General features: G+C 38.6%; 1 protein-coding gene across 1 annotated transcript; it reads left to right on the plus strand.

Annotated features, from left to right (window-relative positions):
- Positions 1-6,323: 6,323 nt before the first annotated feature.
- Positions 6,324-24,501, plus strand: stx17 (syntaxin 17). The gene is made up of 7 exons (XM_023330644.1): positions 6,324-6,480; positions 9,593-9,799; positions 9,889-9,954; positions 13,546-13,869; positions 16,077-16,127; positions 18,400-18,486; positions 20,891-24,501. The coding sequence occupies exons 2-7, from the start codon at positions 9,677-9,679 to the stop codon at positions 21,134-21,136; spliced, it is 897 nt and encodes a 298-aa protein (XP_023186412.1). The 5' UTR covers positions 6,324-6,480; positions 9,593-9,676; the 3' UTR covers positions 21,137-24,501.
- The last annotated feature ends 48 nt before the right edge of the window (positions 24,502-24,549 follow it).

Raw genomic sequence — 24,549 nt, forward strand, 5'->3', positions numbered from 1 at the left:
TTGGAGGATCATCCTGTTTTCAGTTCTGACTGGCTTCCCTTCCTCTGTTGAGGGAGAAGAACTCCACAGCATTATGCTGCTACCTCCATGTTTCACCCTTGGGATAGTTTATTCATCCATCTTGTGGCGTTTTGGCCAAATGTTTTTGGTTCTATTTGACCACAGTAACTTCCTCCCCTGCAGACTTTATTGGCTTTCAATTTTAATTGAATTAATTTTAATTTAATTTTTATTTAATTTCACCATTTTTCCATTTTTAGTCTGAATGGTTGTCCTGTCAATAAATTTACCAACCTTAATTCTAAATCTGTTCAGCTCCTCCAAAGTCTTGTAATGCCCTCCTTGCTTTAATGTTGAATGTCTCGTTAGATTGAAGTTTAGGGGTGTTTGCAAAAAAAAAAAGAAAATGAAACTATTATTTATGAAGTACATTTCAAGACACAGATTACAAATCTGTGCTGTACAGAAGAAAAACAAACATATCACAATATCAAATATCAGTGAGTGCACTGATAAATCAGCCAGCCAATAAATCAGCCCCAATTTCCTTAATTATTGGAAATCAGTGATCGGCTGATACTTAAATCTGAAGCTGATCTTATCTACCTCAGCAAAGGTCTAAAAATTAACCACTGTCCTCTTTTGTTCTGCCTTGAGAGAGACTGGCAGACCCGCCAGGTCATGTCCGCATGTTTGCAGTTAATACAGTATTTACCCCACTGTTGCCAACTCATTGACTTTCTTCCTATATTTTGTAACCCTTAAAAAAAAAATCAGTATTGGCCAAAATCAGAATCGGTAGGTCAGGCTTTTCGAAGATCAGCCAGAAAACTTGAGTCGGTGCATCCCTAATCAGTACATCGAGACAGTAGTTCTAGAGTCCTGATGCTGCTCAAAACTTTGTTCTTTTTTTTTCAGCCTTTTTCACAGCAAACCATCAGACTTGACCTCAGAACTTTTAGAAACTTTGAACTACTCTATCTTGATCTACCACATAAAATCCCTATAAAATACTTTGAAGTTTTTGTTTTTAAAAATGTGAAAATCTTCCAGGGGTATGAATACTATTTGCAAGCCACTGCATATATGGGTGTGGGTGCGCGCGCGCGTGTGTGTGTGTGTGTCTCTCTTGTCACAGCCAAACCCTCTTGACAGGTAACAGGCCTCACCTCTCGCCCCCCAGGGACCCTCGGTCGCTCACAGAGAGTAGAGGGGGGATTAAGGGAGGGAAGAGGGGAAGGAAGAGTGAGGAGAGGAGAGCTTTATGTTAGCATGAGGTCCAGATCAGCCTCTAGCCTCGTTAAACAACATCGATCGGCACTGTGACATTTCACAGCACACGCCGTCTACACTGTCACTGCCATCACTCACTGGCAGCACCGAGAGCACCTACACAGACGCAGCCGCGCTGCCTCTTCCTCTCTTTCTTTCTCTCTCAAATGGCGCAGTGATGGATACCAACTGATAGGGAAATAGTGAACAGATCCTTCAGTAAGAGTGTGTCTCAGTTAGACGGGGCACAAGGGGTATATTTTGCACTGTGTTTGTGCAAAATATAAAATGAGTGATCTGAAATCATTACCTATACACTTGTAGTTTAATGCCTTTTATAGAGAAGGTGGAAATATTAGGTGGCTTTTAATAATACGAAGTATAATATTTATGCCCATTTTTATTCTCTGTGGCTGTATTTTATAAAATAATATGTGCAACGTTTTAACAATCCCACTGAGTCCCATCAATATGCAGAAAAACAGCAATAACACCAAGATCATTTTTATGATGTCTTGTAAAAGTGTTTCCTCCATGTTTTGGAAAAATAGTACTAAAGTTTACTGCGCTGAAATTTGCATAGTGCACACACACATACACACGCACACACACACACACACAGAAAGAGAGCTGCCAGTCTTCCAGCCAATCGATCTGCGCTGACAGGTAGCAGATACCCAGAGTCTTAATTAGAGGGCCTCTCAGATATACATAATAATTATGCATGCACACTCACATTCAGGGGAGGGTTATTGAAGCTGTAAGTCTATAATTTGTAATCTTATCATTAATATAAAACTTTTCGGACAAAAGGTGTAGAACAAATTGCTTCAGAAAGCAACATTACGTCCCAGAGTACCTGCAGTGCCAGTTACGGTTTTGGCACTCAATATATATATTTTTTTATTGCTGCAGGATAATTATTGAAAATAATAATTTCTCAGTATGGAATTCCTCCCAGCCTCCCAACAAAAAAAAAACTTTACCAAGAGTGTAAATGTATCCAGAACTTACATAACGCTAACCATTGTAAAAAAAATAAAATAAATAAATAAATAAAACTGCATCAGCAAAATAAAAAAAACCATATTTGGGAAAAAAAGTTGTAAAGGTTTGGTTCATAGAGGGAATATGCAAATAAATAAATGCATATTTCAGATACTGACTGATAAAGACTATCACCTGGAAATAAAACTGAATCTCAAAAATCTTTTCTTAATGCATGTTGATTTTCTTTCCTAAAAACCTCTACCACTGTTCCAACTTTTAAAAATCTAACATAGTTAATCCTTATATATGAAACTTTTTCATGCACAATCTTCAACAGATTTAAAAGATTTTAAAAACAATGACGACCGTAACTCTTAAGACAGAAAGAATCCTAGGAAAGAAATGTGTGTTTAAGCTAAAATGACAAATAATAAACATGACAAAAACATAAAATACACCTGAATAAAAGTGCATTATTCACAACAAAGCAAACTAAAGAAGAAAATTAATTGATTTGAAATAAAACTGAAGTAAAGTTTTATTTCATTGCAATTTTTTTTTTGCCCAGGTCCCTCTTGAAAATGAGATCTAGATCTCAACGGGGTTTACCTGGTTAAATAAAGGAAATATATATAAAGTAATCAACTTTAAATAAGGTCAAGTTAGTGATTAAAACTCTGTTAAAACCAAAGGGACTACTATTCTTAAATAAGACATTTTTCAGACAACCCGAGAGACAAAAACTATAAATCTGTAAATAAGTATAACTTTTAGTAACTTTTTATTGTTTAGAAATTTACTAGAGACTTTTATGGCTTAAAAAGTTACTAAAATCATCCTAAAAATATTTCTACAGCATACAAATTGATTACGCAGAGACTAATGCGATCTTTTATGCAGATGAGGGTTTTTTTTCCTTTTTCTTTTTCTTTTTTTTTTTTGACAAACTAGTTGAAAAAGAGCTACATTCTTTCTGGATGTTGCAAAAAAAATAAAAATAAAAAAAACACCATTAAAGCCTTTGCATTGGTCTAAGAGAAAAACATAATGGATGCTGCTGATTCAGATCCCTGGTGCTGCTCGCTCATTTAGACACAAGAGCACCTGCGTATTAAGCATGCTTCTCTAATTTTATTAGTAACACCTGTGTTTCCTCTACTACGACATGTCAATGCGTCTGCTGTGAAAAAGCGCCTGTGAGGCGTCAGCGTGTGTTAATCACACCTTTCTATAAAAACAGAGATTCAAGAGGAACTAAGTGAGCAGAGCTCCCTGCTGACTTCCTCTCCTGCTGATGAACCTCCCAGAGTAGACTGCAACAAACCACACCTGAGTCCTCATGGGCCTAATGCACGCACACAAACGTATACACACACATATGGATGTAACCTTTTTTTTTTTTTTACTTTTTTTAGTCACACTACAATCTTTAATTTATTGGAGTTTACTGTGATAAAGCAACAGGAAGGAGTGTGTAGCTGTGAAGGGAAGAAAGAAGTTTCTCAACATTTATTTCCCAAGAAATCTGAAAAGTATTTGCTTTCATTTATATTCAACCCCATCAACTCTGATGCTCTTCGGAGTATCCTGTGTCACATCCTGTGTCTCGGAAAGGTTTAAAGTAGAGTTGGGGTAATAAATGATATTATAAGCTTTGACCAGCTCAGAAGGCACAGCTCAGTGCAACATCTGGGAAGCTGCAGTCCAGACGGAAAATCTGTTTTAACAGAAAAGCAGAAAGAAGAAAGCCCAGTAGTCTCCTTTAAAGTTTGGCTAAAGTCATGAATGAAACACATGTGAAGTAAAGAGGCTCTGGTCAACGCTTACTAAAAGCTATGTGTTTTTTAATATTATAATATACGACCACCCTGAACACACCATGCTGCCACAATAAAGCAGTGGTGTGTTCTCATGTTGCCACAATAAAGGTGGCAGCATCATGCTGTGGGAGAGTTTTTCATAAGCAGAAACAGATCAGCTGTTGATGACGAGACATATCCCATTAAAAGTGAAGAAATCCAGGAAAAGGCTTTAAATAAAGCTAAAAGAAGTCCTGATTGCAGGCTTTAACAAAATAAATGTCACGGAGTAATGCACAATGCTGATTTTTTACAACATATGACATAATGACCATTAAACTACCTGATAAACATTTGTAAAACCTTTTTTTTTTCAAACTATTATATAATCTTAATTTGTCAAAACTGAAAATGAAGACATGAGTAAAACATACATAAAGAATAAAACGACAAAAGCAAAATTGCTAAAAAATAATAATTAAAACGTCATGAACTGAATTTAAAGGAAATCTATTTTTTATTACCATGACTGCATTAGTATATTATTGGATATGAGTTGGACCAATACATCTTTTAAAGTGACCGTAGAACATAACATAACAATTAAGGATTTGTTACAGATTTTTCCAGATAATATAGAGCAAAAATTAATATCTAAAAAATATTAAATTTTTGTATATATGTTTTGTTGAATAAGAAATTAAAAAACAGAAACAATAATTCACGTACAGGAGGAAGGGGTAGCTCTTTGCGGCTGTCTAACATTTCTTGCTGTAGGTGGGTGGCGTCTGGCTTGAGATCTTGAGACGTTGCAACCACAGAATTTCCACTCTTGTTCTGTGTGGTCATACATGTAAAATGTTGGACACATGACAGGGTGATAAAAATTCAGTTCCGTTCATATTTATGAGCACAAACGAACTCACATAAAAGTCCAAACCCAATATAATTCAGTCATATTTACATGACATTTCCGTTTTTGTCATGCTGTCTCAACCTACTGTGTGTATAAACAGCATAGATCTTGTGGAAAGTGACATTAAGTGTGAGATTTTTGTTTGTGTTGTGTTTTGAAGACAGTCAGAGAGAAGGGCTGGGGTTCCCCCTCCTCTACTCTGAGATCAGTCTGTGTGAGTGGGTCTATTGCATGTTTCCATTCCACAGCACCTTTTACCTTTGACATTTAGGCCAACCCCCACACACACACACTCTCTTCCCTCAGCGGATGCTCCATGCGAGGGGCCGCAGTGAAGCACGCCGTCCCCAGCTGCAGGGGATTTCCCCTGGTGTTGTACACATCTGCTGCAGTTGTTGTGTGCGTTTGTCTGTCAGTCTGTGAGTGCGATTTGTCCATTTGAGTGCCATTTGTTCTGGGGGACTCCCAGACTTGCAGACTGAGAGGGCGGATCAAAACTGACAGTGAAAGTTTAAATAGCAAATCAACAGAAATGGTTAAACTCTTGTTTCTGCTAAATTAGAGGGGGCAGGATGTATTTGTTGTTGCGGATTTGGTGCTGTTTGTCTAGAAACCCATGGGGGTTTGGATTTACCTTCTTCTTTTGATACAAAACAAATTGTGAAAATAGAGGTGAAAACGTGGTTGTCAGCAAGCACAAATTTGAGTGTATTTTAATAGGATTTTGATGTGCATAAATTCAAAGTGGAAGAAAAATAATGGATGGTTGCAAATGAAACTTTGACGTGCATAGGGTTCATTTGCCTGAGCCAATTCTTTGTAGAGCCTCATTTTGCTGTACAGAGCATTAAAGTAATTTCCTCATAACTTTACCCCTGACTTGTTTGTTATGTTCTTTGGTCTTTATGGTGTTGCTTGCTTGCTTCAAAGAACAGCTACATTTTATACTAACATCAGTGCACACAAAGAGAACTACTGATGGCATTTGGCTGCTCTTGATTTTATTTCAAGATATACAAGTGAAAGGAGCTGAATACATTCACGTGTCATTTTTCTCCAGTTTACGTAGATCTTTGCGTTGTAACATCACATAAAGTCACGGTATAATGCATGGAGCTTTGTGTTTGTCATGTGACAAAATGAGAAGAAATTCAAAAATATTACTATTTTTGCAGTTCTCTATATGTGATTTAATATGACGGTTACACAATTATATATGCAAGTAACTAAATAAACAAATGAATAAATAATTAAAATCTAAGCTTTAGGAGCAAAAATGCCAGAAAATAGATTGGGAACTAACTGGCTGTGGGCGCCGTTTGAGGTCGGTAACGTTTTAGTGCCGCACCAGGAAGAGAATTGTTTACATACAACTTGCTGATTTGGGGCGAAATAGTTCTTCGATCAATCCAATTGTATGTGAAAGTTAATTTTCTGATCAGTATGAAGGCTCACGTCGAGCTTCGGTTGTATAAATCACATTAATGATCTGTATTCCGACAGGTAAGTGGCGCATTTTGTCCTTTAACTTTGATGTTTACAATCTGTCTGTCTCCAGGATAATGTGGGTTAATTAACGCCTGTTTGTCTCTCTTAAAGAAGCTAGTTAAATATTTCAGGGAGCTTGCCTCAAACTGATATGGCCCTTTAATTTAAGCTTACACTCTGAGCTGTCAGCGAATATAATTTAATTTCACTTTCTGTTTAAGCCTTTTTGCGACAGTCAGGCTAATGAAATGTGACCTGATTTAGCTTCAGGAAATAAAAACTGAAAAAATAGTAACAGGTAATGTTTCGCCTCTTAAAATGATTTGCTACGGATTTTCGTTGCTGTTTGCATAATTAGGTCTCTAAAAAAATAATCTATCAGAATAGGTTTCCTTTCTCACTGCTGCTAAATTCAACTTCATCTGAAAAATACCTGAGGCCAAGTAATTATTCGTACGACGTTCTTTCGAAAGGAATATTGTCTTTTAAATTATGCTCTTTTATACACGTATGACAACTCTGCTGCTTTAAAATAAACCCGAGCATACTTTAGTTTTTAATAATTGAAGACAAAACAAAGGTATGAACAAAATAATCCAATAGTTTTTCTGTATGTATACGACATGTTTGCCACCTCTGCTAGAAAAGACCTTGGAATAGATTTATGAATTATTATTATTTTCTTATTCCAATCAACTTCCAGACCAATAAGAGTTAAGGTTGCAATTCTCACTTAATAGCTTTTTCTCTTCCCTTTAACTTAAACTTTCTCAGTGATTGGTGTTTCTGTGAAATAGGAAAGAGCGAAAAGCATTCTTTAAAAGGTCCAAATATGCCAACACTTTCGCAGTAGTGATATTTTTTTTACCATTGTGGTTATTTAAACTGTTTTAAAAACTATGTTTGATATCACTGGGTTTTAATGGTAGTGGGCTAAACAACCCACTATACAACCACATATAGAACGAGTAGCGTATTACATACTAGAGTATTTATACAATATTGTTTTATTTGTAGGGATACTAATATGCATAGTCATAGTAGTAATCTCTGATATATTAATGTACCAAGCATATACAATGTTGACATACATCACAACTCTTGCACTTGGCCTAATCATCAGTGACCTTAAAGTGTGTTTGAAATTTATGATGCTGAAAAAATGTGTGTATGTGAATAAATTAGAGCATGATTAAAAATATAATTTTTAGTGAAACTCAAACTATGTTCAGAATTATTAGAAATTGTAATTTATTTCAAGGATTTATTGCTGTTCATTTTAGTGACTATGGCTAACAAAAACACAAAGTTCAGTCCCTGGAACATTAGAATATTACATAGGACCAATGAAAATGTATAGTTACTGCAAAAATGCTATGCTATGGCCTACGCAATCATGGGGAAGACTGCTGACCGGGCAGCGGTCCAGTAAACAGCCAGAAAAACGAATGCCTAGTCTGCTGTATCCATGCAGAATGATGGAAAGTTGAGTGGAAGAAAAACAGAAGACACCATGATTGAACAACCAGCTAGTATCAGTCTGTTATACTGGCGTTACTTTACAAAGCCCAAAACAACAAAACACTTTAATATTCTGCTCATTAGAAAGCTGTAAATTGCTAGAAAATAGATTATGCTACATTTGTTTGGTTTTAATTTTGTGTAAATACCAGAATACAGTTATGTTTTTATTTGAGGTTTACAATCCATGATAATAACCTTTTTTCTGCCGATGCCGTAAGAACATAAATAAAACTTTAGCGTAAAATGACAGAAGCATTCTCACAAAATGTAGCATAAAACCACCAGAAACCAGTTCATATTTGTAACAACCACATTCGAGAAGAGCATCCTCTTTCTGACATGCTGAGGAATAAGACATCTGTATAAGAAAAGACTGTTAGATGACCTCCAATAAATCTGATTCACATTGGTTTAAAACAAACATTAAGCTAAGAAATCTCTGACAGGCTTCTTGAAGACAAAATAGCATCGCAACAGGTAAACCTTTGACAAGTCCAGCAGAAATCACTCTATTAATCAAATATAGAGGCAAATTGTCATAAAAGAGGATTGAATGTCCTTAAAAACATTGACTGGTTGTGTTCTTGGTTACCTACAGAAAACAGAGCAAACTTCATTGCACTGCAATGACTTTGCATGTGAGTAGCCATTAAGAAATCTTCAGGGTATTCAATGACTCTTTCTCAGTCATTTCAAGACACATGCTGCCACCAGGGCAGAGCTTATTGAATCCTTGCAGAACATAAAGATGTCTATTGATGCCTAAAGGTGGCTGCAAGGTAGTTGGGATTGATCAAATGGGCTATAAAGCCAGACTTTAAATGTCTTTTTAGCACGTCTGAACTGAGAAGGACAAAATTTCAATAGAAATGAAGCCTAGGCGCAAATTCAAACTGGAAGACTCTTTTATCCCCACCGGGACCCGTTAATTGAAGCGACCTGCCCACAATCGTCGACCTATCAACGCCAGACCAAGCCACGTCACGTCCAATCATCGACCAAGTCCCAGCTGATAAGGACCTTCATTCATGGTGTCCTTCGCTCTCCAGCCGAGCTCAACCCACCACCACCCCTTCTCCTCCATTCGCCCGGTCCTGAGGCCCGCACCCTTCTTCAACCTCCACCACCAGTGCCGGGCCCGGGGGGATGACGTTTCTAACAGCATCGGGGATGCTCATCTGAAGGCTATCGCTAACGCTGCGATAACCGTTATCCCCAGCCGGGGCCCGAGCGCCAAAGACTTTAAATTCTGTTTGTCTTCTAATTGTCTTCTTATCTCCGTCTGAGTCTCTCCAGATTGAATTTTTATAACTGACTAAAAATAACAAACTTTGAAATTCACTGCATTTTAAAGGTTCGGTTTCTTTCTTCAATCTCACATGAAGAAAAAAAAATAAAACATAACACCTGCTGTCCTTCCTTCTTTTCTTTCTTCCAGATGTAAACTCTGTTCTCTATACACACAGCTATCTGCCATAGATGAATGTTTCTGTTTTATACTTTAAATTAGTTGTTAAGGATTCAGTGTCATAAACTAATGTCGCGAAGTTAATTCACTCGAACTGTGTGTTTAATAAAAATCGAGCTCTGCTGGTGTTTGCAGTGTGCGGGCACAGTGAGGTTCGGCCGAGCAGGTGCGGCGTGGAAGTTACACAGAGGTGTCGGCTGTGGACACTCAGCGGGACACATGGCAGAGGAAGGCAACAAGCTGACACTGAGGCGCCTGGAGGGACCCATCAACAAGTTCATTAAAGTAGCTCTGCCCACGGACCTGGAGAGGCTGCAGAAACACCACAGTAACATACTGAAGGTGAGGACTCGCATCTGCCTGGACACATGATCGCACCTGGATGCTGCCTCAGTGGGAAGAAGTGCATGTTTTATCTTTTGTGTTTGCAGTATCAACAGAGCCAGCAGTGGGAGCGCCTCCATCAGGAGCAAATAAATGCCAGCAGAACTGTTCAGGTATGTTAGAACTTTTTAAATGAACAGGGAAGGCATCTAAAGTATGTGTATTTAATGAATAGCAGGTTTTATTTAGAAGATAATTTAACTGACTGCCAATTAGAGTGCCTTAACCCCATATGTCTCTGCATCAGAGTGTATTTGTTTAATAAACCTCTTGAAGCCTGTGGCCTCCTACATGTAGATCTTGACATTTTCTACATTTGTCGCAATCACGTTTTCCAATTTAAAGATCAAAGAGCAGATTTAGGGCAGCTATTGGTGGGTTTATCCATTTAAGTACAGACAACATCCAAATTAAGGAAATAATTGTTAGTTTTCTGCTGTATAGCCAGTTTGATATCTGTAAACTATTGCTGGAAAATAGAGTTCAAAGTGAACAGTCAGTCACAGTGCCTTTAACTCTCATAGTGCAGCCACAAACTACAGCACCTTACATGATGGACAAAAAAATGACAAAGGTGTACTTTGTAGAAAAGTCACTGCAATTACAGCTGCAGGTCTTCAAGGATCTGGCTCTATTAGCTTTAACATCTAGAGACTGAAACTCAAAACCCAACTTCGATCTCTAGTCAGTTCTCCAATAAAACAGGATTAAATTTCCCTTTAGAAGTCAAGTCAAAGAAAAGTTTGTTTTCTGATTCAGAATCAAATTTTCAATGTTCTTTAGGCTTTTTAGCTCATTTTAAAGGGGTAGTAAGATGTGTAAGATTATGTAAGATAAACTTTTTTAAGCTTTACATCATGTTATACTGTCATCCCTTAAAAAACAAACCTGGAGTGTTGTCCTGATTTTTTCATGCATGTTTGAGAAATCCTTTAATCTCCCGTGGCAACCATTCAGCTGGGCAAAACACCTGGTTAGAGCTAGCGCCTCCTTAGAGGAGTTTTCAAGCTACTGAACTTCCACCTCACAGAGCAGCCCTCCTCCACGACTTCCCCACTCAGCTCCTTCAGACTAGCCAGCAGCAGTTAGCAAACACCTGGGGGAACTGCACACCTGCTGAGCTCATTAAATGAGCTACTTCTCAGTGTAACGCTGGTAAAAACATTGTTAAAAGGTTAGTGGAGGAGCCGTGTTGTTTTGACTTCCTGAAGGCGGCGTTTCAGAAAGAGCAGGAGTTTTTAAAGAGATAGAGGCCCAATTTCAAGGCATCAAATTAGGAAGGCAAATTTCTTTTAAGCCATGTTTGATATTTACAGCATTTTTATATTTTTATAACATAGCTACTTGATTGTGTTATAAAATGGCATTATGTACCTGGAAAACTCATAATACTGCCCCCTTAAGTATAACAACAAAAATGTATTAATGAATTGTTTTTTATTTATGATGGATGTATGGATGGGCCTGTGTTTAGTGTAAATATATTTTACAATATGTCAAGAATATATTTGCATTTATTCTCCACACATGTAAAAAAACTAAAAAGCTAAATAAGCGATAGAGTGAATTTCCACCAGAACCTTAATTCCTGCATGTGGTAAGTAGTTCTTGGCGTTCTTGTTCACCTGGCTGGTGTGAAGACCCCTGAGGGGGGATGCTGTTGCCTGGAAGCCTCTGTGTCTCTGAAGGTGAAATAACTCCAAACAGACACACACCTATCCTCTCACCCCTCTGGGAGTGCTCACGGAGTGCTTTCCTGTGTCTTCAAGTCATTAAGCCAGAGTCGGTTTTAGGTGCTGCTGCTTTAGATGTTTGTGTGTTTTTTGGGATGTGTTGGGGTTTTTTTATTTTGTTTTTTTTGGGATGTTGGTGGGTAGGTGGACTGATGGGTGGTCCTTAAATCAGAATCCATGAAATGTCTCGTCTTTCATGTGTTAGGTCAGGATCCGTGCTCACATTACCAACCCGGTTCATTTGCAGGCTGACAGGTGCCCGACCCGTCTGCCTCCATGTTAATCAGTTTGTCTTTTCGGCTTCGTACACATGGAGACATGGGTGTGGGCGTATGTTTATTCATGTTCTGTAATTAAAGGAATGTGTTATCGGCAGGACGTTGACCCGACAAGGCCGGGTTGTTCCTCGGCCTGGAGGGCTGATGGCCGCGATGTAATCCTCCTGTCACCCTCGGGGCATTTCCCGTGTTCCCCTGCCTCACATCTAAAACTTACTAAGCTCCTCACTCACAAGCAAACACCCCCACACAGACACGTATAAACACACACACATGGACCGAACATTGAACAAACATTGTAAATGATGAGCATAAGCTCACAAGGAATGTGGAGTTCATCTTTGTAATGAATGAATTATGAATAGGCTTTTATTTTGAAGATCCCCAATGAGCTTTGATTTGAAAGGACAGCCGTTTCAATTTTTCATCCACTAGTAATGTGAGATCTCGTTTTGCAATAATCTACTATTCGAAATATCAAGGCTTTTATTTTGATGAAAGGGGAGGTATCACGTAAAGTTTATGTGTTTTTTAGCTTTGTATCTCGTTATAATGTTATTCCCTCATCAAAAACATGCCTGGCGTGTTGCTTTAATTCTTTCATGCATGCTTGACAAATCTTCAGCGTGCCTAAACGCTCGCTCAATCAAAGCTCCTCCTTGGAGTCTCCAGCCGAGCTTCTGCCACTCAGCTCCTCCAGACCAGCGGCAGCAACAGCAATTAGAAAACACCTGATGGAACTGCTCGTCTGCTGACCTAAGAACAGTTGTAAACGGCATCATGGAGAAGCGTTGTTGTGATAACGTAGTGAATACGTAGCGCAGGAGCTTCTTAAAGAGACAGAGGCCCAATTTCAAATTGTTAAATTGTGAAGTCAAGCCATGTCTGATATATACAACATTTTTATGACAACTGAAAGTAACATAGTTTCTTGATTATGCTATAAAATAACACTATATGTCTGAAAAATACAAATTAAGCTACTTTAAGGCTTATTTTTAAAGGGCAGGATATGACTAGTTTAGTTCTATTAAAAAAAAGTTAGCTTGATAGTCGTGTTTTGGACTGTGGGAGGAAGCTGGAGTACCTTGAGAGAACCTACACATGCACAGGGAGAACATAAGCTCCATGTAGAGTAGACAGACCCCAGGCCGGGACTCGAACCCAGGACCTTCTTGTTGCTAGGCAACAGTGCCACATAGTTAGCCAAGTTTAATAAATTAGATAAAAACTCGTTTGCTTTTCGGTAAAAGCCTTTAAATAGACGTGGTTCTGCTTATTGTAAAAGCTTCGTCATAAAGAGATGAATACTTTGTGTATTAAGAGTTTAAGGAAATCATGTTGGTAATAATTTTACCCTGATTTCAGATAAAAAGTCTCCATCTACATCAACAAATTTGTATCATTCTTGAACTGCAGTCGGAGGGCTGCACAAATTCTGCCTTATAATTTTGTTTTGAAAGTTCCGGTCAAGCTTGGGTCCTCCTTCAGTTGCCCGAAAATGAGTCTTATTTTGAAGGGTACGGGTGAAATTAACTTTGAACAAATTCAGCACCTCGGTGTTTCATATTTAAAAAACAAGTGGAATCACGCAGGATCAAGTACTTAATTCATTTTAACTTTATTTTAGTTTCCTAAGCACCACATCGGGATTTCACTCTGAGTAACCTGTGAGTCATGTACGGTTCTGCAGCAACTGAGAGCCAACATGAGAGAGATGGAGCAGCTGTGCAGCCGGGTCCGATCTGAAGACGCCGAAGCTCTGGAGGAGCTCGTAAAGCCGGTCAGGGACAGAGCGTCAGCCGCAGCACAGGACTTCCTGCTTCTGCACTCCAACCCGCCCCCACCGGTCCCCGCGGCGCCGCCGGACACTTGGCCCTCCGTCAGTCGGTCCAGCAGCTGCCACGATCTGGAGGAGGAAGACGAGGAGCCGCTGTCGGACCTGCAGATTCAACTTCGGCTTCCAGAAATCCCGGCCGATCAGAATGCGTCCGAGTCCTGGGATAATCTGGAAGAGGTGCGTTCGTTAAAAAGGTCAATTTCATGAGAAAAAATATCTTTATTCAGCACAGGACAAACAAGTGTTTATAAACTTTTACGTGAGAAAGTATTTACCCGCTAGCAGACGTCTTCAGTTTTTTTTCCTTTGTTGTTTTTTTTTTTTTTTTTTTGTGGCTTGTCTTTGAGGAACAAATGACTTTAGACTTGTCAGTCGGAAAAGGGATATGAAGCCATTCCTAAGGAATTGAGGGCCATTATGCATTTATGGAGAAAACATGGTATCAAGATGAGCCTTTCCAGGGGTGTCCAGGCTAACAAAACTAAACTATTGCTCATCAACCCAGGAGGTCACAAAAGAACCCAGAACAATTACCTCCATACCCTAAGAACAGGTTGTGCCACACTTTGTGGTAACATCTGCAGTCAAGCGTTTGCAATAACTGAAAATGAGTGTTTTACATCACGGTGGAGGAATTTTGGCCCCCTTTTTTTCTGAATTTTTTTAATTCAGCCTGTTAGAAAAATTATCCTCCTGTTCATTTACTCATGAGTTTATTTTACAAGTTATGTTTTCATATTATTCTTTCATATTATTCTTTTTTATATTATTACTCTCATATTATTCTTCTTTTTATATTTACTTAACTTCTCTTTCTTTTGTAGTATAGTATATTATTAACTTTGTTTAGGATGTTTGCTTGGAAGCTAAAAACGTTAAACATTCATGTGTTATTAGTTCCATATGTAACTGATTAGTTGTGGTCAGTCACATGCCCTTGTAAGGGCATGTCCATAGGAGGCTCCAGAATGTAAAGACGGTTGGTCAATTCTCTGTGTGACTGTGTGAAGAAGCCCAACCTCCTTTTTCTATACAATAAAGAGAAATGCAAAGAAAGAACTGGCAGAATTGAGTCCAGACAGTGTTTGACAGCGATTCGTCGCGTCTGTTCTCAATTCTCCTATTCTGCAGAAAAGAAATCAAAAGAAACCTAATCTCTGTCTCTGGCTGATTCTTTGCAGGTTATGACAAATAAACCTATCACAGCCACATTGTAGAGGTTTCAAGTCTGTTTTAGTTCACTTTGAGTATCACTTTGAGCCGTTCAGAGATGAACTTCCTTTAGGTCATCCTGCTGTAGAGGTCAAGGACGCTTGAGGTCGAGAAACAATGGCTGGATTTGCGCACAGGGTTTTCCTCTGGAGAGCAAAATTCAAGGATCAAACTGGCAAAGAGGCCCAGATCATCACACTGCCACCACCATGTTTCGCTGGTAGTGATGTTCTTTATCTGAAATGCTCACCGAATGTTTTCCCAAAGTTGCTGATGATCATCAGGATGTTTTTTTTTTTTTTAGTAAACGTGGCTCTGTTACAGTCAATTACTTTGTTTCCGGTCTCTACCAAAGTTTCTTTAATGTGAAACGTGATGTGTGTTGAAGATGTGACAAAAACCATGAAGAACATGAAGCAGGTCTGAGGAAATCACTCTGTTTGAGTGATTTCTTCATTCAACAGGTCTGCTAGTAATTAGGCCTGGGTGAAAACGATGCCCAGGCCTAATTGTAGGTTAAACACATTTCCTTACATATGTTTAACCGCCTTTAAGTCATTGTTTGACAAGGAGTTATCACTTTTTAACTAACTTACAAGTAACATTTAAGTAATGTTTAGGAGCTTGTTTTAAATCAGTAATTCCTGATATTGATTTTAAGAAAAGTTCTTGCTCCACTGGCAGATTATTTCACTTCTAACATGGGAAAATGTATTGTAATAAGTGAAATAATCTGCCAGTGGAACTAATGCTTTTACTTTTCCTACATCTTGCTAAAAAGTTTACCCGTAAGTTAGTTTTGTCTTATTTCAAGAGTACAAACATAAAATTTGCACTAGAAACCCAAAATACTTTTGAGGTTTTGTGTTTCTGCAGTGCATCATTCTGAGACTGTTGTATTTTTATCTGATATTAAAATTAGTTTGATGGTCTGAAAGACTTAAAAGCAAATATGGGTGATTTCTTTTTAACAGCACGGTGTAATGAGGTATAACTCTAAAAAGGAGAAATGAGGAAAAAGGGAAACTGATTCTTGAAAATAGGAAAAATGGAGGAAATTGGAGTGAGAAGGATGTTTAGTTTATTTTCATTAGATATTGCAGTAGATTTGTCTGATAAGTAATTAACTGAAATAAAAGAAAACCTTTTATTTTAACCTTTCTCTCCCTCAGGACCTAAAGGAACTGAGCGGCTTGGTGACGGAGTTCTCCCTGCTTGTCCATGTGAGTAAAAACACTCTGCAGGTTCCTACGTTCACGTTTCCGCATCGACTGCATTGCTCCGTCTACATGCAGCAAACTCAGGAGTGACGGAGGCCGCTCAGCCGCACTGTTTCCAGGAAGCGCGCCTGAGCGGCGTCCTCAGAGATCAGCTCGGGAGAGAACGGCCGGGGCCCCAGAGGTCCTACGCTGGGGAGAGGCCGAGGAGTTGACGAGAGGGAGGGAGGGAGGAGGGGGGTATTGGTGGGAGGACGGCAGGTTGTCATGTGGGGAGAGGAGGGAAACGAGGGATGCAACAGAGCAGGTGGAGAACAGACGGTTCAGATTATCTCTTTCCTCAGGGAAAGAGTGAGAGGAGCAGGGAGGCTGAGAGAAGGAGAGATTAGCAAAGGAGAGAGAGAGCGAAGACGTAGCGGTGTAAGAAAAAATAATACAGAGGGAGGCAAAAGAGCATAGACATGTTGTGGCGTCTCTCAGGTGAGAGATGTTGTTTGGGGAGTTATATTCCGTCAGGCTGAGCCACAGTGGAAACACTGAGTGAGTGTGTGGTTGTTCCTTTGTTTTTGTCACGTTAGCGGCTGAGTTTCTTTACTTCTCTGCCTTCTCTTTAGAACTTTCCACCGATCTCTAAGCGTTGAATGATCTATTTAGCTAACAAATGCGTTTAAAGAACCAAATAAAATCAGCCCCTCTATAGTTCGTCTAATTTTCTTACTACTCTGTCATTTTACGAGTTTTTTTTTTTTTTACATCATCTGTGAAGTTGAATAGTTTCCTGATTTTGTTATTAAAAGAGGAATCATTTGTACTTTTTTCTAATCTGATATTAACCTTAAATATCTTTGGATTTATCTTGGATTTATGTATAAACGTCAAATTTTAATTTGTAAAACACATAAAACTATTTAAAAAATGTTGAAGAGTTCCAGCGTTATTTAGCTCCAAACGTCTCAGATTTCTTACAAACTTAAACTTTAGATTTTTTTCAATAGTTATTAAACAAAAACCTGCTGGGTTATGAAGCAAATGTTGGAAAAAATTCAATTCTGAAAAATATTAAAATGTGTTTTAGATTAATTTGAAAAAACAAGTTTTGCCCAATGCTTCTTTTTGTCCCATCTTTTCTGCAGCCTTAATCTTAATTTCTAAAATACCTGGCTGCTTTGCAAAACATTTTTTTTTTTTTTTACAAATTGTCAGTTTTAAATATTGACTATTTAAACAAACGATTATCCCAGTGTTTCTCTGTTATTTAGTTCTAATAGTTTTTGTCAACTTAAACTTACCTACGCCAATTTTATAAGGTTTACAGTTTTCTTAAATCTACAGACTGAAGGAGAAAAGTTTTTTGTTTTTTTTGTCAAAATGTTTATCTTTTGATAAATATTAAATTATTTTGGGAAATATTTCAATTCAACAATTCTTTTCATGCAACTTAAAATGAGCTTTTTTTAAATTTTATATTAACAAATGTTTTTGACTCGTGTTTCAAGTGAATTTTTTAAAATTAAACTATTTTGTAGAAATATAAACATATTTTTGAGCCATTTAGTTGTTGTGTTATGTGCAATCTAAGTTGTGTATGCACGTTCTGTCTTATTTTATATTACCAAAAAGATCATAAGAGTGCTCTATGAAGCTTTTTTTTAGGAATTCGTCATTTCCTTTAGAAGAAATCAAACTAGTTATTGTAATAAAACAAGTATATGCCAGAGTTCTTCTGCTAGGCTCTAAAGTTTCAGATTTGAAGACAAAAACAATAACAGCCTGTAAGATGAGAGAGCGACGACAAAACAGCTTAGCGTAACTCGGAGGCTGGTGAATATTGCAGACCTCTGCAGGAATGAGCAAAATATCATCAGAAAGCAACAGGAAGTTGCTTTTCGTCATGTAAGAGGAGCAGTAAGAGCAGGTGAAGGAGGCGCGGGTTGTTTCTGAGGAGGAAGAGGAAACGAAGGGTAGAGCTCTGTGTTCTGCTTGTTGTTTGGCCCCTGTGTTCGTCCAGTCCTCACATGGGGCGAGAGGCAGCTGCCACTCTGAATATTTCATGAGACCCACACAATAGCACACACAGTGACCGAATCCCAGACGAATATACCGACGCCGCGCACACGTGCCTCCACCGTGCAGGAGAGCAGAGTTTGGTCAGTCAGAAAATAAATCTTTGAACACAACAGGTGGTCGCTGCACCTGCGGGCGTGTGTGTGTGTGTGTGTGTGTGTGTTAGTGCACCTTGGAATATGAGTGTGTGCTAATGTGCTCCTCCGTGCTTCAGTCCCAGCAGGAGAAGATTGACAGCATAGAGGACAACGTCAACACAGCCGCGGCCAACGTGGAGGAGGGGACCAGGAGCCTGGGGAAGGTGGGTGTTTATGTATCTGTGTGTTTATGTCCCGATGATCCCCCTGTGTGAGTGTGTGTGGTGTTTGGGAGATCGATGGCACTTTGCCTCCCAGCCATTCCACTGCGTTTGTCCCCATCGATCCCTTCCAATATGGAGGAAAGCTGCAATTAAGGAAATAGAGAGAGGAGAGGGGAAAGACGGGGGCGGTGGGAGTGATGAAGACGTTGGATAAGGCGAGCAAGGCAGGACCCACATGGGTGTGTGTGTGTGTGTGTGTTAGATTTAAATAAATATGTTGTCATTTCCCAGTTCAGCTACTTTAACACACAATATAAATCAGAGGACAAGTCACTGACCTTTATATGTATTACAAATATTGAACTTTTTCTCTTTATTATCCAGAATGAATCCTTTTTTTTTTAAATTATGTCCCTGTTGAAGAATTTATTTGAAATCAAAGATAGAAAAACAGAAACACATTCCTATATGCAACTTTCATCTTAAGTAAAACGTTTTAAAAAGGTTGCTCATCATCTGAGGCATTTGTTTAATGATCAGTTTTTGTTACATATGTAAAAGTTACAAATATGAGAAATTATTAGTGTAACGCTCTCTGAAATTAACTAAATAAATGTGGCATAGCATAGCTTCCCTGTAAAAGATGTGCAGAAAACGTGAGATTAAATTAATCTTCTATTACTGTAACATGATCTCATATAAAAAAATGATCCTTAGAGACTTTTTCACGTTTTCATTTTCATCGTCCTAACATTAAGTTGGACGAAAGTCCCAGTCCAGCTTTGTTTGTCACAGTTCCAGTTGTTTTAATGTTAAAGTGAGTAAGTACAAGTTTAGGAGAGGAGATATTTTCACAGATTTATGAAAATCAACATGTTTAAATGTTCTCTTAACTTTCCCATTTTGAAGAGTGACTAGGAGAATAGGAATCTGTGTCGCCTCATATTTGTGGAACATGAGCGTTAACTCAAAGTCAAGTCACTAGTTTGATTGCTGACCTGGGCCTTTAAAACATGCTCGCCTCTATTTGCCTTTTCCCTGTCAGACTAGCAATAAATAAAGACTACTGATGACTACAAATTCTTAAAAATAATAATAATAAAAACTGTTTAGTTGTATTTACTTTATTAGGGTTTCTACGAATGTGAGCACCAATGCTTCTGGGAAAAAAACCCAACATGATTTCCCGGTTTTTGTTAAACTTTTTCAGTGTGAGATTATGCTGCTGTAATAAAAGTTTTAAGTGTTTTTTGGGTTTTTTTTTTTTTTTAGCCGGGGTGCCAATAATAACCCCGGCTAAACGACAGGGTTGGTTCATTAAATTTAGGTTTTGGCAATGTGTATTTTGGTGCTTTGTATGGGTAATGAGTAGATGAGAGTTGTTGAGCCACTGCTTGGATATAGTCCACGTTTAAAAAAAAACAGAAAGAAACGCTCAAGTTTAAAACATCTAGCAGGTCAATTTAACAGTGTTATTTCAGTAGCGGTTTGGTTCTTTTTATATGCCCGTCAACAGTACACTAAACTTCTGAGAAAATAAACCAAAAATGTGTCTGTGGTGGGTTTTTAATAACAACTGGGAACATTTTAAATGTAACTTATGGCTAAATGTAATAAAATAAAACATTATGTTTAATTTGGTTGTTTAAAAGAAATTTAGCATTGAGGGAGAGGGCAAACAAACTCCCACCTGCTGTGAGCCGGGTTGGTGGGTGTAGAGGCTGAGCAGATGAAACAAATGAGAAGGGTGTCAGATGTTTTAACGTGTTTGAAAGCTTGTAATCTCTAATCGGGTCAAACATGTATTACACACACACACACACACACATATATATATATATATATATATATATATATATATATATATATATACAACCCGCTCATTTCCTCCTTCCTCCACAACTTCTATAGCCAGAGTCCTTTTAACTTAGCTCAGATGAAATTAAAATTCCCTCGACTGCCACAGGGATGTGGACAAGCAATGCTGGCTTTTGAACTAGATTAATTTAATGGCGAGTGTTAATCAAGTGAGTGTCGGGGTGTCTGTGCGCGTGTGTGTGTGTGAGGTCAGAGAATCAATCATTAATTGCCATCAGCAAAAAGCACCTTCCACTCTGATGATAACAGCTGTAATAACACGCGCCCCACATCTCTCTGATTTCTCCTAAATGAAGGTTATAAAAAGGCTTTGATGCGTCCGTTTACATTTACACATGCAGGCTAGTTTGTATTTTCTTTTTGTGACTTCGGCTTCAACCTTGCGTGCGTTTTGATGAGTGATCATGAAAGGGCAGATGCATGCTCGCCCTGTCGCAGCCTGCCTTTAAGCCACAAAGTCCTGGCGTCTCTAAAGGTGCGCGAGGTAAATTAAACCGGAGCGTATCTCTTCTTCATGTCTCTCCAGGCGGCGGGCTACAAGCTGGCGGTGCTGCCGGTCGCCGGGGCGCTGCTGGGCGGCGTGCTGGGAGGCCCTCTCGGCCTGCTGGCCGGGTTCAAAGCTGCTGGGGTGGCTGCTGCTGTGGGAGGGGGCGCCCTGGGCTTCGCGGGTGGCAGCCTGGTCCGAAAACACCGCCGAGCTCAAGTGGACCAGCAGATGAGTCGACTGACAGCGCCGCCGGCAGAAGAACTGGAGGAAAATAAGGACAAATGAAGCTCTACTGTGTGGACTGACTGACCTGGACCTGTGGGTCTGAGGAGACTCAGCGCTAGACAATGTGTGCACTTTGTCAAACAGATGTTTAAAAACTGCCTTAATTACGACCTGCAGTCCTGCTCGGGTGGTTCTGCATCAGGACGACTCCGACACTTTAATCGTTTTAATGGTTTACGTTTACCCAGGTTGGGTTGGAGTACAAAAAAATCAAATGCAATGACTTCCTAAAAGCATGAAAAGGAGCACAAATTCAAACTTTTCCCCATACATGCACACATACAGGCTCAAATATATACATACACCTCCACTAAAATTTAGAAATCTTTTAACAACCACAGCAGGTGTGTCCAAAATGCCCCTCTGACCCCATTTGGACAACAAAATTTTCTTACAATGGGAGATGTTACGTACAACATAAAGTATTAAAGTGTAGTAGTAGTAGTAGAAGACAACCTTTCACTGAAAAGTCGACTTTGCTGCAGCCAAATTAGCTGCTTTTATCTAATTTATTAAACTTGGCTAAATATAGCGAGCGTCTTGACAGAAAGTGATCCAAATCCTGTTCTTATAATCGAGAATAAATTTGTTCATTCAAGCCAAAAGTATTTAAAAAGTAGATGCCTTTCTTTTAAGACGGTAAAAGGCACAAAATCCTTTCTATGCTTTTGATCTATGATCATTTTCCCACCAAACAAAACAAACAAAAAATGAACTACTTTATTTGCTTAATTTTAGTAAGTTTGGACACCCCGAACTGCAGGATACGTCATCCTCAAGGTTTTTGTCACATCTTCAAGCTTCTTGTTTGGTTCTGGCTGGATATCGGACCAGTCTTCTTATGAGTATCTCTCATTTAAAGTGTTTGCTATTCTGGCACAGACCCGCCGTCGTTCATTAATGTTCAGAAAGCTTGCAGCCATTCTAAGAAAAAGTAGCATGACTCCACCACTACCATGCATCACTGTTGGTTCCATGTTGTTTGGTTTGAAAGCCTTGCCCTCACTCTTTTGGCTACTGGTTTTCTTGAGCTCTACTGGTTTCAGGGTTGCACTTAGACACCCTAACAAATTATTTTTCATCTGAGGAAAACAGTTTGGGTCAGATTTTTGTCTGCAACAGGAAAATTATACCAAACACTGACGTTGAAGTGGATAAAACATTAACCTACTAGAAGACTTTTCCCCAAAGATGACTTGAATATCGTTTATAATATCTGAACTACGTTTTAAAATCACATCATCAACAAGAAACCAAATTATTTGAATGAACCCTACAGGTTCAGCCAAGAAGAATGATATAATTTTCTGCTCAAATTACACCAAAACCTTGTTAATAGTTCTCTGTGGTTGAAGTGCATTTGACAAAATGTAGGTGGTGGTATGTACAATTTTGACCCTTTATGAATTATGGGGAAACTAACAATAAAATTAAAACTTTTCTAGTTGTTCCAAGAACAGCTCAAATGGTGAGACTGCAAAAATCTTCGGGTGTGAATGGTTTCTTCAGCAATATTTACTGCAGCAAAGCACACTACAGCTTATACCTGTTTTTTAATCAAAATGTGGCCTTTTGTGAGAAAAATCATCTGAGGTTTAAACATTTTGTGCCAATGCATCACTGTTAAAAGGCAAATGAAAGCCTCGTCTCTTTCTTTTTTTCATCTGCAGGGTTTCTACGTTGTCTATTCTTCTGTGTTTTTGTGAATAGCTAATGATAAATGTAAGTAATAATTCTTATATTTATGCAGCAAAGTATCACTAATGGTGCCAAAGTCCAGACCACTTCAGACTGGAGAGTGTGAAGTTGTTGTATATAGAGATACTACTGTTGTCAAATAAAGTATTTCTTTTTCGCAAAGATGTCGCTCATTGACAGAAATAATGGATGAAGAGACCGCCCAGCATGATGCTGCCACTACTGGGTTTTTAGTTGTTTGTTAGTTTATGTGTTTTAGGCTTTTTGTAAAAAAAAATTTTTTAAACTGTAAGAAAAAGAAAATATAAATATCCAAGGATAATTCTCATAATTTCAGGAGACGTCATGATCAATAACTAGGTAAGTTTGTACCTCTTGCTGCAATAAGGTCATTAATTTAATTAAAAACATTTTTAAATCAGCTTTTACTTAATTTTGTTTTCAATGTATGCATTTTGTTCATTGAAGCACTTTGTGATTTTTATCTTGAAAGCTGCTGTATAAATAGTTTTACTTACTAACTAGCAGGAATAAGGGAGTTCCGACAAACACAAATCTGTAAAATGTATTTTTATTTAATCTTTTTTTTTTTGTTCTCCTTCACCTCTGAGATGAGCAATTAAAAAATGGCATCGGACTCCCCCCCACCCCCCTTTGTTGCTTTGTATGCGGGCTGATATGTCACTATGCAGGTCCAAAATGGGAGGACAGGACACACAACACAAATGAGTCCCCAAACACGTCCAAGTCCAACGTCTTGATTCCCAGAACAGTACGGAAACCTTACAGAGGTATAAAGGGACTAAAACCGGATTTACAAAGAAACAAAAAGAAAAACTGGTAGAAAGTAGCAGGCTTCATTTTAACCGCTTGGGTTTTCCCCTAAAAACACTTGGGAGAGTCATAGTGTTTTCGCCCCCAGCATGAAGACACAAACAAAAACAGGAGTTACATAAATTAATGATGGTGAAGATCATTTAGGAACATTTTGTAATTGTTTTCCAAGTCATTAGAAAATAATTCATGTCATTCTTTGCAGTCAATTTAGTACCTCAGCAACAAACTAGGCTCTTTCATTTTAAGTTCAAATCAGATTGATCTCTGATTATTGATGTATTTTTTACTAGGTTTGAAGGAAGAGCTTTAACCAGAGGCACTCTGGGACAGAGAGGTCTCCCCACAGCATAATGCTGCCACCACCAGCACTTTGAAATGGGGATTATGTGTTTTAGGTGTTAAGAAAATAATGTTAAAAATCTCTGTCATGCTTTTTAGGAATTGTGGCGTTACTGATGACAGAAACAGATAAACACGCCCCACTGTGGCACCGTATAGTAAAAAGTAGAACATAAAAATATCCGAGGAGCATTTCATAATCCAGAGCCAGAATACAAACAGTACCAGAGAGAGAAGGGTTGTATCCCAGAAGGATGGAACAGTTCAGCCACTTGTCTCGATTAGAAATGTTGCTACTCCTGCGAGGCGTCTCTATCCCCCCCCAAATCTGTTTGATGAGGAGACATTGAAATAAAGCTATTTTAAACAGGCATAACGTTTTAACATGTGCTCTACAAATGAATTAGACAGGAGTTGGTCATGGTGGAGATGCAGCCATGAGGTTAATGAGGTTACAGGAGCATCTTGCATCGAGACAGGCTGAACTGGAACAACCCACAGATAAGAACCACACAGCTGGAGTGAGGACACGGTTTGAT

The sequence above is a fragment of the Xiphophorus maculatus genome, chromosome 3 (assembly GCF_002775205.1).
Source record: "Xiphophorus maculatus strain JP 163 A chromosome 3, X_maculatus-5.0-male, whole genome shotgun sequence".
Lineage (NCBI taxonomy): Eukaryota > Metazoa > Chordata > Actinopteri > Cyprinodontiformes > Poeciliidae > Xiphophorus > Xiphophorus maculatus.